Source organism: Opisthocomus hoazin, chromosome 8 (genome assembly GCF_030867145.1).
Source record: "Opisthocomus hoazin isolate bOpiHoa1 chromosome 8, bOpiHoa1.hap1, whole genome shotgun sequence".
Classification (NCBI taxonomy): Eukaryota; Metazoa; Chordata; class Aves; order Opisthocomiformes; family Opisthocomidae; genus Opisthocomus; species Opisthocomus hoazin.
The window spans coordinates 45950307-45963258 of NC_134421.1; the positions used below are offsets into that span (position 1 = coordinate 45950307).

The 12952-nt window shown below is 41.9% G+C and overlaps 1 protein-coding gene across 5 annotated transcripts in view; it reads left to right on the top strand.

The window, feature by feature from the left end:
- The window catches only part of ST7 (suppression of tumorigenicity 7), a 153617-nt gene that overhangs the window by 93010 nt on the left and 47655 nt on the right, over positions 1 to 12952 (top strand). For all 5 annotated transcript variants that reach the window (XM_075428265.1, XM_075428269.1, XM_075428268.1 and 2 more), the window contains 5 exons: positions 3581 to 3635; positions 4201 to 4316; positions 7866 to 7941; positions 9633 to 9787; positions 12622 to 12719. In XM_075428265.1, the coding sequence (XP_075284380.1) occupies positions 3581 to 3635; positions 4201 to 4316; positions 7866 to 7941; positions 9633 to 9787; positions 12622 to 12719 (500 nt within the window). The remainder of the gene's footprint in view (positions 1 to 3580; positions 3636 to 4200; positions 4317 to 7865; positions 7942 to 9632; positions 9788 to 12621; positions 12720 to 12952) is intronic.

Sequence of the window (12952 nt, forward strand, 5' to 3'; positions counted from 1 at the left end):
AATGAACACATGATTGAGGGGGTGTTTTGAGAGCCTTACAACTCGTACACTTAACACCGCTCATGTAATTTTTGTTGTGCGTTTATATATTACTGTAGAAAATACAGATCTACTTGCTCTGGTGAAAAAGGCAGTGTTAAATCAGAAGTCGTCAGCTCTTAGGTCAGCCTTTTGAGCTGCGGCAGCGTGAGTCCTGTTACAGCTCTGCTGCAGGAGGACTGTCCCTGCGGGTCACTTCATTTGCATCACGGGGTCTGGGATTCCGCTGAGGCAGTTGGAGTCGGGTACCTGGTTGCCCGCGGATGGTTCCTCTGAGAGACAGGCCAGTGTCTGCCTAAAATGAATCAGCCTCCAAGCACTGGTCTTCCTGGACTGAAGACGAGTCCTAGGGCAACTCGTCACCCTGCTTGGATGACTCACCTGTCTGGAGGGGATGAATTGAAAACTTAGCCCAGAAGATGCTGAAATACTATTGCTTCTGGCTAAAGTTGGAGATACTGACTGTTAAAGAAAATCAGGGCAGGAGCATCTCGGCTTGTGTTCCTCGTTTTTAAAACGAAGCTTACCTGTTTCAGCCCTAGTTTGGCATGCAGGCCATAATCTTAATATGGGAAATTAATTTAGCTTTCATTAGGGATGTGCCCCTAGAATCAATTATGGTTTCGTTAAATTTATTTCCCTTGCAGGCTTTTAAGGTGTATCAGAATTTACAAGTAAAATTTACATATTACAATATACATATGTTTATTTCATTTACAATGAAAAAACCCAACAAATTTGGTTATGGAGAAAACATTATTGTTAGCAGCTGAGGTGCCTATGTCTGTACCTGGCAAATTTTACTGCTGGTCTTCAGTGTTCATGAAAACAAGCAAACAAAACCTAGCTTTGACCTCACAAGTTAAATAACATAGATGGCCTCAAAAAACCTCCCTCTCTACTGGGTGCTTCTACTTAGGGAAGCCTAAGTGGCGTGTAGCATGGCAAACTCAGCTGTTGTCACTCCCATCTGAGGAGAGGCTGTGAATAGCAGCACTGCATGGTCCAGGATATTAGATTTGGGTGAACTGGCAGAAATCATGGGGTGGCTTGGAAACACCTGTGTGCACTCATCAGTGTGCTCAGTCACACTTCAGCAGCTCTGAAATAACTCCCATCGTTTTAAAGCAGAAGGCACAGTTTTTTTACTAACAAGGTTCACCCGAGCATCTCGACTTTTCTGATAGAAAGAAATAGTCGAGGAGTGTGTTTGATTTCAGTGCATTGGTACTTCGGAGTGTCTCTGGGTAGTGTGTCTGTACAGATAGCCTGTTATTTGTGCCTTCAGAAAGATATCAGTGCACAAAACTTGATCATTAAACAAGGAGCTGAAAGATTAATCCTCAGTAAATCCTAATTGCTTATATAAAATAAGGACGTACTTATATTATTAGCTGTAACATAACAGAAAAGACAGCCTTTTCAATTTACCATGTGTCAGCACTGGGATATTTCTTTCACTGTCCAACAAGGTGAAGGTGGCTTTTTCACTTGGCTTACCTTGTTTTCGTCTGTAGATGTTTGACTGTGGTGACATATCTTTGCCTTCAGAAAGGTCAGGAAAATGGTGGTTGTACTGAGGCCACGGTATCAGCAGATACCAAGACGAAAGCAACAAAGAGCCTATCGTGTTTAACTAGCCAGAGAGATGTCAGACTGCCCACAGGACAGGAGGTGGTAATAAAATCCCTTCTTCGCCTCCCCTTTTCGTCCCCCAGTTCCCCCTTTCCCTGCTACAGTGCTGAAGTACTGTGTACTTCGGATAAAGTGTAACCACTTAAATAAGACGAGCGAGAAGAATAGCGTCACTGTGATCAAATAGTTGTTGCCTAATCTTGTTGGTTGCAAACAGAGTAACCCAAGCCGTTGAATTGTACCTCTGGAACTGAGAAGACTGAAGTTTATTTAATATTTGCTATGGTTTGAAAGTCATGTTATGTAAAAACTGTCAGACTGAAGCTTGTCAAACAGCCATACCCTCTGGCTGCACAGCAGAACGGCTGAATGTTGATCGAGCACTTCTGCTGAGTAAACTAGCAGAGCTTTCTGATACTAGCTGCCTGCTGAAGTGGTTAGTTGAAAGATGTAGATGTGTAATCAATGCTCCCTTCCCAGACATCTTCCCTTCCCCGTCTCTGTCCATGCACGTGTTAGGTAATGTAGGCACCAAGCTGAGGACCTGCCTTCTGTGCCCCTTGACTAGTTTTTGTGTAGCTTCAGGTGTCATTATGTTATTGCAAATAATTTATGTAAAATGCCTTCTCTCTGTGCCAGTTCAGCCTCAAACTCAGAAGTGGGAGCTATGACCATGAGAAAAGAGAAGGGCTTGACTCGCTGTTCTGTTTTTCTGTCTCTTTCTTTAATGGAAGAGGCATAAAGAACACAGGCATATGCTTACCAGTGTTGTGTAAAGTAGGGTAGATACCCTGCTGACTCAGTATCTCACCAGAAAACTGTTCCTGTGATCACTTTAGAAACGATGTCACAGAGTTTCACAGGGAAGAAATGTTCTGGTTGTCTTTTGGTGGTGGAAAGCAGCTGGTGAAATGCTGCAGGGCTGGTGCTACTGATGAGTTTTTGCAGAGCACCATGTGAGGGGTCATCCAGTAGCAGATTTGGGGTGGAACGACATGCTGCCTCTGAGTGAGTCTTCATTGCAAATACTGGGTTTAATTCTAGTCTCACCTTCGCTGGAGTGAGTTGTCTTTGTTGAAATGAGGAGATAAAATCTGATGTTAAATTAAAGGAATAAAAGCCAGAATCAAGACCTCACCTTTTCAGAAGCAGTAGAAACTGATTTTTGTGATTTTTTTTTTTTTTTTTTAGTTCTATTTTAAATTGCGGTGTTGTGGATTTTCTTATTTCTTCCTACCTGTAGTGTGAAGAACTTACGTTTTTTTTCCCCATGAGAGAAATACATGAAAGGCTTTTAGTGTTCCCAAACCTTTGCAATGCAATGAACTTTTCTCTGCCAATCAACTTCAGCATCCTTTGTCAGCCCTGGGATGCTTATAACTTCAGTAAGGTTAGCAGATGTTGCCGTGGATGTTTTACTTCATGAACTAAGGAGGGATTAAATTTGGCAACTGTAGCTGAGGTTCTCAGTGATTTACAGTATTAAATAGACAGCAAAGTTTTTCTGTAGAAGTAGCAAGTCCATAGGGACTGAATTAATTGCTGTTTTTCAGTGCAGTAACCCAGTGTGATGCCTCTTCAATTCTGCATTATGGTAAATGTTGAGTCTTGGCACTAATCAGTATTATCTTTTCATCTAGCATTTGGAGCTTTGTTAGTGGTTATTTGTCTAGAATAATAGCATTTGTTGACACTAATTTATAATTAAATTATTATTTTAAAAGGGCAAAACAATCTGGTTACCTGCATCTCTGTGCTTTTGTTTTTTTTTTTTCCCATTTTATACCGAGAAAAAATAGAAGTTATTTGATAAGCCTCATTAGAAGGTAACTGATGTTTCTGACAAACTTCAAGTGCCATTGTAATTTGGGAGAGATTCATTATTGTGTGTTTCTGTTTATGACAGAATGCAAAGTCTGGCGAAATCCTTTAAATCTGTTCAGAGGAGCTGAATATAATCGGTAAGTGCTATCATGTTACAGTTTCAGGCATAGTACTGGGTTAAGGACCTTAACTGTACTTTTCCGGTAATCTAACTCAGAGATAGAAAAATAAAACCAACTGTTGACACGCATGCTCATACCAGGTTTTTGTGTCATTTGTAAAATGTTTCTGAATGAAAAGGAGTTTAAATTCATGCACTTGTTCTTTCTGCAATTTTTGGCAATCTTATAATAAAATGGAAAACCTGTGTGCAGTGTACCTGGTACTGTTAATACAGTAATTCTGTTCAAATCAGTTGTAAGAAACAATCCAATGAATTATATCTAGGTTTCCTGTAGTCTTAATGTTTTAATACGTCTGTCACTGATTTCCAGTCTGGACTTGCCAACATCCTCATTAGCTTAGGTTCAACTACTGTCGCACCATCACATTACAGTGAAATGCAGTGTGTGTTGGTTAGGAGATTGGCTGGGTGAACTTGTTAGGCTATGCCTGTCTTTAATGTCTAGGGTTCTTTTCTAGATTCATTTTGCCAAATGTGACCTCATTAACCCAAATGTCTCTTTGTTGGCCTGTTTACAGGTATACATGGGTAACTGGAAGAGAACCTTTGACTTACTACGATATGAATCTTTCAGCACAGGACCATCAGACATTCTTTACATGTGACACAGATCATTTACGGCCTGCAGATGCTAGTAAGAGACCTTGTGAACAACTGTTTTTGGTAATAGGTTAATGATTGTTTTAAAATGATGCAAGAAAAATGCAGTCAGACATCAGTTCTCTCCAGCAGATAAGGAAAGGCAAGAGTTTGATTGTGTCTGGAAAGCTGTTGCTGTTGGATTTGTAGTATTCTAGATCTGAACAAGTATCTGTATAGATATAAACTGCCTGCCTAATTTGTGTCACTATTCTACCTTCTTGCTGAAGTCATTCAAGGTACCATTTGCAAGTGTAAAGACTTGGTTTTTCCTCCTTTTTTTTGCAGTGGCTTCAAACACGTATAGCTTACTTTGCCTCCAGCTGCAGTGTAGTTTGTTGAGTTACATTATCCAGGTCTCATTTAGTCTGACAGAAGAGAGCGAGCTTATGTATAACTTGCCCTGTATTTCATACCCTGATGTAGTTAGAAGCTCTGTAAAAAATGGGAACAACACATCTACAACTGACTAAACCTTTACTGTTAAGTCCACATGCAGACTTTGGCTCTGCTAAAAATGTGCGACAGTGATTTCGATTATCAGAATTTGCCTCTGAAGAGACAAATCTTCTTTGTCTCTTGGGAAATAAGAGATACTGACTGCTGGGCACTCCATTCTGAGGGCTTAGTTACAAAGGAGAACATACTGCGCCTTTTTGACACACAATAAACATGAATCCTGTTTTCTGAACTCAGTGGGCTAATTATGAGGTGGTATTATTAGCCTGGGTGTAGTTTCCATTTAACAGTCACCTAAAGCAACAGCACTGTAAGGAACTAGAATGAGAATTCAAACTCTCCCTGTATTCTCTTGTGCCCTGTGGAATTGATTTCCCCAAGAGGAAAAAGCTGCTTGTCACCTCTGTATGTGACAGTGCAGATGGCATGATCTCTCTGTCAGATTTTCCCATGGAAAAAATGTTTAATTAAATGAAAGAATTAAGGTGAGTGGGACAAAAGCTCACATTGATTATCACAGAGTGGTAATAAAACAATAGGGGTTGGAAAGGGCCTCTGGGGATCACCTTGTTCAACCCCCCTGCCAAAGCAAGATCACCTGGAGCAGGCTGCAGAGGGCATCATCCGGGAGAGTTTTGAATATCCCCAGAGAAGGAGACTCCACAGGTCCTCTGGGTAGCCTGCTCCAGTGCTCTGTCACCCTCAGAGTAAGCAAGTTCTTCCTTGTGTTCAGGTGGAACTTCCTGTGCTTCAGTTCATGCTCACTGCCCCTTGTCCTGTTGCTGGGCACCACTGAAAAGAGTCTGGCCCCATCCTCTTGACACCCACCCTTCAGATATTTATAAGCATTTATAAGGTCCACTCTCAGCATTCTCTTCTTCGGGCTAAACAAGCTCAGCTCCCACAGCCTTCCCTCGTAGCAGAGATGCTCCAGTCCCCTCATCATCCTTGTAGCCCTCCGCTGGACTCTCTCCAGTAGCTCCTCATCTTTCTTGAAGTGGGGAGCCCAGAACTGGACAGAGTACTCCAGATGGGGCCTCACTAGGGCAGTGTGGAGCGGGAGGAGAACCTCCCTCGACCTGCTGGCCACACTCCTCTTGATGCACCCCAGGATCCCATTGGCCTTCTTGGCAGCCAGGGCACACTGCTGGCTCATGGTCAACTTGTCATCCACCAGCACTCTCAGGTCCCTCTCCACAGAGCTGCTCTCCAGCAGGTCCACCCCAAGCCTGTACTGGTGCATGGGGTTGTTCCTCCTCAGGTGCAGGACCCTGCATTTGCCCTTGTTGAACTTCATCAGGTTCCTCTCTGCCCAACTCTCCAGCCTGTCCAGGTCACGCTGAATGGCAGCACAGCCTTCTGGTGTATCTACCACACCTCCCAGTTTGGTGTCATCAGCAAACTTGCTGAGGGTACATTGTAACTCTTCATCCAGGTCGTTGATGAAGAAGTTAAACAAGACTGGGCCCAGTACTGACCCCTGAGGGACACCACTAGTTACCAGCCTCCAACTAGACTCAGCCCCGCTGATGACAGCCCTCTGAGCTCTGCCATTCAGCCAGTTCTCAATCCACCTCACTGACCACTCATCTAGCCCACACTTCTTGAGCTTCCCTAGGAGGATGTTATAGGAGGCAGTGTCAAAACCCTTGCTGAAGTCTAGGTAGACAACATCCACTGCTCTCCCCTCATCCACCCACCCGGTCATGCCATCTTAGAAGGCTGTTGGATTGGTCAGGCATGATTTCCCCTTGTTGATTCCAAGTTGACTAGACCTGATAACCTTCTTTTCCTCCATGTGCTTAGAGGTGACATCCAGAATGAGCTGCTCCATCACCCTTCCTGGGATGGAGGTGAGGCTGACTGGCCTGTAGTTCCCTGGGTCCTCCTTCTTGCCCTTTTTGAACACTGGAGTGACACTGGCTTTCCTGCAGTCCTCAGGCACTTCTCCTTTTCTTCAGGACCTCTCAAAGATGATGGAGAGTGGCTCAGCAATGACATCTGCCAACTCCCTCAGCACTCGTGGGTGCATTCCATCAGGTCCCATGGATTTGTGGATGTCCAGATTGCTTAAGTGATCTCTCACACAGTCCTCCTTGATCAAGGGAAGATCATCCTTTCTGCAGGCTTTCTTTCTTACCTCCAGGGACTGGGATTCCTGAGGGCCAGCCTTAGCAGGGAAGACTGAAGCAAAGAAGGCATTCAGTTACTCCACCTTCTCTGCATCCTCCATCACCAGAGCACCCACCTTGTTCAGCAGCAGCCCCTCATTTTCCTTAGTCTTCTGTTTGCTATTGATGTACTCGAAGAAACTCTTCTTGTTGTCTTTGACATCCCTTGCCCGATTTAATTCCAGGTGCACCTTAACCTTCCTCTTTGCTTCCCTGCATGCTCTGACAACATTGCTGCATTCTTCCTAAGTGGCCTGTTCCTCTTTCCACATTCCGTAGACCTTTCTCTTCTGTTTGAGTTTTCATAGAAGTTCCTTGCTCATCTGTGCAAGTTTCCTACCTCATTTGCTTGATTTCTTACTCAGGGGGATGCACTAATGTTGAGCATGAAGGAAGTGATGTTTAAATAGCAACCAGCTCTCTTGGATCCCCCTACCTTCTTGAGCTCTAACCCATGGGATTCCTCCAAGTAGGTCCTTGAAGAGGCCAAAGTTAGCTCTCCTGAAGTCCAAGGCTGTGGTCCTACTTAGTGCCCTGCTTCCTCCACGCAGGAATCTGAACTCCACCATCTCATGGTCACTGCAGCCAAGGCTGCCCCCATCCTTCATATCCTCAACCAGTCCTTGTTTGTTAGTACAAGGTCCAGCAGAGCGCTTCTCCTAGTTGGCTCCTCCACCACCTGTGTCAAAAAGTTGTCATCACTGCTCTGCAGGAACCTCCTGGACCGTGTGTGCCTTGCTGTGTGGTCTTCCCAGCAGATATTATGTTTCTTTTGAGTGATCACTGAGCTCTTTGAAATGCTCTGTAGTGAATCAGGCTGAGAGCAATAAATTCTGTTGTTATAATGCAGTAGATTCTCCTTGTTGACGGTATAATGACTGATATGTCCCTGTTATGCTTTTTTTATTGAATAGTAATGCAAAAAGCCTGGAGAGAGAGAAACCCTCAAGCCCGAATTTCTGCAGCTCATGAAGCTTTGGAATTGAATGAGTGAGTGACAACAACATTAACACTTTTTTCCTGTCATTTAAAAATCCACTTGATGATAGCTGAAGGCAGGGGGTTTGCTACAGTAATTTTTAACCGTGATTACAGGCCTGTCACAGGAAGGCCTACAATGGGAGGAAGAAAGCACGGTTGCATGTTGTGCTAGCCATGCAGAAGATCCTTAGGGCAGTGATGACAATGGGAGTCTTCCCATTGATGTCAGCAGGCTTTGGATCAGCATAGCGAAGTGTTAATTAAGTTGTGTTCTGACGAGCATATGAAATATGCATTTATGGGATGGAAAGTTCCCTTTTAGATTTGTCAGTCATCCTGAACAGAGGCAAGAAAGAAGGGACTCATAAACACCTTCTGAAATATTAATTTCATAGTGTGAGAGAATATGACATAATTTTCTGGGACGTTTGGTCTTTGAGTCCATTATTTATTTTCTCAATGAGGAGTGTGGTATTCTGAGACCCCACAATAAACTCAGTGCTGTGATGCTTTACTGGCGTGACAAACTGTAAATGTTGCCAAAGTGCATAAAGCAGCGAGAGACCTTTAGGGTGCTGTCAGAGATCACTGCATTCTAGAATTCCATAAACTGGTGCCTTATGGATTGTCCTTCATGTGTTTCATCATAAGGAGAAAAAGAAATTTTTGTTCCCGGACAGCAGTTTAACTGAGAGAGCAACGGCACATTGCTGGCTCATGGTCAACTTGGTGTCCACCAGGACCCCAAATCCTTTTCTGCCAAGCTGCTTTCCAGCTGGGTGGGCCACAGTACTGGTGCCTGGATGCTTGTTTTCACCCAGACCTGTTGTTGCCTGTTCTTCAGCTGATGACTCTTTGTGAAGCACAGCTAGAGGCAGCTGCAGCCCAATTCTGTTTCTGTATAAAGAAGAATTTTATCAGCGCTGTGCTTTGTGTTGGAAAGAAGTCAACAGGCTAGATCCCACCGAAGTTCAGCTGCTAAAAATGTGGCTGTTGGGTTTAAAGTAGTTGCCTGGGCTCACTCTAGTCAGTGAGAGAGTCACCTCCGTTCAGCAATTCACCCTATTCTTAGACAGATGTTTGCACGTGTGAAAGGAATGGCTTTGTGAAGATACTTCGTGATGGAGGTGGAGGGGCACAGGTAGTTATAAGATCTCAACTAGACGGCTAAAAGCTGGACGAGGTGACTCCCACCATGCATTTCACCTTTCTGTGTATTCCTAAAGCTGCTTTTCTCTTTTGGGATTTTTGTTTCGGGTTGTTGTTGTTGTTTTTTAATCTCTACAAATACATTGATAATCTGTTCTTTGCATACGGCAAATGTTATAGGTCTATTGATTTTTCTCATACCATTACAGTAGTAGAGTCACGTTATCTTAAAACAACAGAACATAAAACTAGTCTTGGTTTCCAGAAGAAGTTTTAGTGATGTAGGCCATGAGTGCTTAGTGAGACAGTGCTTTCCTTTCTGGAGAAGCTGTCAGTAGGTTTACTCAAGTGACTGAGTGATACAGTACCTACAAATGAGAGTCGTGATCTGGTAGCCAGAATATTTATTCATCAGAATAGTTCATCAGAAAGATACATGGACAAAACTCCACTGCCTCTGTATTTGGTACATCCTTGCCAGTGTGCGTGTCGTTGTATAGCTGTTACTTCATGCAACTTTCTCATGGTTTTTCCTCTTGACATTTATGCAGGTGTGCTACTGCCTATATTCTCTTGGCTGAAGAGGAAGCAACAACAATTGTAGAAGCAGAGAAACTGTTCAAGCAGGCTCTGAAAGCTGGAGAGGGCTGTTACAGGCGCAGTCAGCAGTTACAGCACCATGGTGCCCAGTACGAAGCCCAACACAGTAAGTTTCTTTGGAGGGAATAGCCATTTCTAAAGGGAGAGGAGTTCCAAGGGAGTTCTTTGGGGGGTTTTGTGGGTATTTTTTCCCTCTTGGAACTATGTTTCCAGTATTTAACACTGGCTAGAATATAGCGCTGAAGCCAGACTATTCTGTTTCAGTGTTTTTACTTGATTCTGTTGCTGAGTTGGAAATGCTTAGGTTACAGATGCACATTTTCTTCATCGTGGCAGAAAATATGGTAGAATGTACTTAACAGAAAAGAAAAGGTAGCAGAGCCAGAAGAGATCTGATGTTCAGAAAATGCTGGACACTGTTTTAGGAAGTTACACTGAAGTGCCCTTAGCCATTTTGAAAACAAGGGCTCATGTTGTGAAAAGGCGGTAAAGAATGATGGAAACAGGAGTGAAGTGATGCTTTGCCAGCTTTTTTCCATCAGCTGTGAGGGTAAATATGTACACCACATTGTTCTGTATAAAAGTTAATGACACCCATTTGTCAGTGTGACATTTGAAAAGTTAGTTGCATAAATTAAGAAAGGTCACAGAAACATAAAAATTAAGAACTGGAATAATACTGTGCTCTAATTAAAAGTCTAGTTTTTTGTGGGTTTTTTTTTTTTAATTTTGAATAAGCAGATTCAGCTGCTGTGGTGATATTTGTTAGATGCTTCTTAAACCTAAGAAAATACACAAGGGTTCACAGGCGGCAAATGAATAGATAGATAAATAAGGCAAACAGTCTAGGTTATTTCTAGTCTATAGTGGATACCTCAGGCAAAAATAATAGCAATTACTTACGTAAGTACTAGTGCTAACATACTTTGGGCATCTTCACATTTCTCAGGACCTAAATTCACAGCCTCTGGCTATCTCACATGACTTAAAGATTGCTGATAAAAATTGTGCATAGTGAAATTGTCTGTGATCTCTGGTTTCAAAAGTGTACACAAGTCTATACCTGAAAACCTGAGGTTTTATGAAGCTTTGGGGTACTATTCTAAATGTCTGTTGGTTATAAAATGGTATTTAGGATGATTTGCTTATTTTTGGAGAAAACAGAAGTATATAGCAGCTGAGCCCTTGAAGCTGTTTTCAGGCTGTAGCAGGCTTGTGGTTGTCTGTGAAACCTTAATTTGTGCACTCAATCCATCCTGAGCACAGAAAATGACAGCAATTCTATGAAAAATACAGAGTAAGAGTAATTAAAACACTGTCACGATGCTTATGTCCAAGATAACCTGGTTAAGTTTGTGCAGGCAAATAGAAGTATGCTATTTCTGTAGCCTGTGTGTGCTAGATGGCTACTACTAATTTATTGAACAACAGCATATTGCTTTATATTTCTGTTTATTCATGTCTTCCATCTCCTTCATACAGTATTTTATGTTGGACTGTGAATTTTAAGAGTAAATAATGACTGTGAGTACCCAGTTTAACTTCTTTCAAAAGGTGCTAGTTTATAGAAAGTGTGGTCAATCTTCTTTTTAAAGTGACTCATGTTAGTCACCCCAAATCATTAGTCACCTCAGAAAATTATGGACTGAAAGGTTATCTTGCTTTCATAGCAAGTCAATGCCGTTTGACGATTCCTTCTGAAAAGAAGCTTGGCCTGAAACATATACCTCTTAATTACACTACATAAACGTGTTGAAACAGATGTAGCTAATAAATTGTTTATTAGCTACATCTTAGGATTAAATATATAGGAATCAGTACTGAGATAAGGAATTACATTATACAGAATACAGCGAAAGAAATTCCTGCCTTACTTATTTTTTCTTCTAAAGTCAGACCTTTCAATATGTCTGAAATTTGTAATCACAGCTTTAAAACAATTTGTAGGTACTTGGAATGTTTTCAGTGTACAGCTTGTTCTTATTGTGAAAGACTGGAAAATGTTAGGAACAGACTGAAATCTTTACAGACTGCATGCTATGCACAAAGATCATGTGTAGCAGGTGTCTTGTATTTTCACGATATGGTAATTTTGTAGATGATTAGCTGTCCTCTCATTTCCTGTTGGTCCAGAAACAGGTTGAGAGTTCACATTGGGATTGTAGGGAAGAGAATGAGAAATGAAACAAGAAAGAATTCTCCAAGAGAATAATTATTGCAGCTGTTTAGTTTCTGTCATCTTTGCTGTTAGGGCATCTTCGGCATGTAGGACTGTCATATCTGAAACATGTAAATTTGCCATCCACAGTTAGCAGTGTGAGGAATTTGAAGGTGATAACTGGATAACAAGTAAAGGCTCTCTGTAAACTGAAAGTTCAGGGTATGCTGCTTTTCTTCTAATCATTGAGGGAAAAGACTGTTAGAGGGTGAGGATTTGTTTCGCTGCATCACCTGTTAACAAGCATCTACATCATAACTTACAAAAGAGGCAGGATATAACGTGCATTTTCATGGATGTTCTTGTCTTAACCACATATGTGATTTGATAACTAATTTTAATGCTCTGTGTGTGACCACCGAGTTTTTGCCAATGTTAATTTCATAGGGGTTTCCCTTGCCTCAGTTGATTACTTGATGGTCTATACCCTGTAGCGTTCCCTGTACCTTCAGATCTGCTTATATTTCATAGGTGTAAGGGCAACCCATAGGTCCTTATTTATACCACTGTATATCTGGAGTAATTCCACTGATTTCAGTGAGGTTATACCACATCTAAATCAGCAGAATTTGGTAATTTTTTATCAGAATTATTGTGAAAGCATTGATGATAGCAAGTAACAAAAAATGGCACAAAAACTGTTTCCTTTTGTGTTGGAATATTAAGTGAACCTTTGTTTTATCTTTTTTATCTTAATGCTGTTTCTTTTTCCTCTTATACAGGAAGGGACACCAATGTGTTAGTTTATATTAAGAGGAGGCTGGCAATGTGTGCAAGAAAGCTGGGAAGGACCAGGGAAGCGGTGAAAATGATGAGAGATGTGAGTTTGGATTTGTTTCGCATGTGATACTTAGATAATAGTAGTGTAGAAGTGATACACATTTGCTTATGAGTTAGCATCCATTCCTACTGCATGCAGCACTGCTGGTAGTCATTTTGTATGTGTAATGAACATAAAGATTAAGTTAAGAGATCATTTACAAGGTTACAAAAGCAACACTCTGAAGTCACAAAATACCAGATGGACTGTTGCCCATACAGACTGAATTTCCC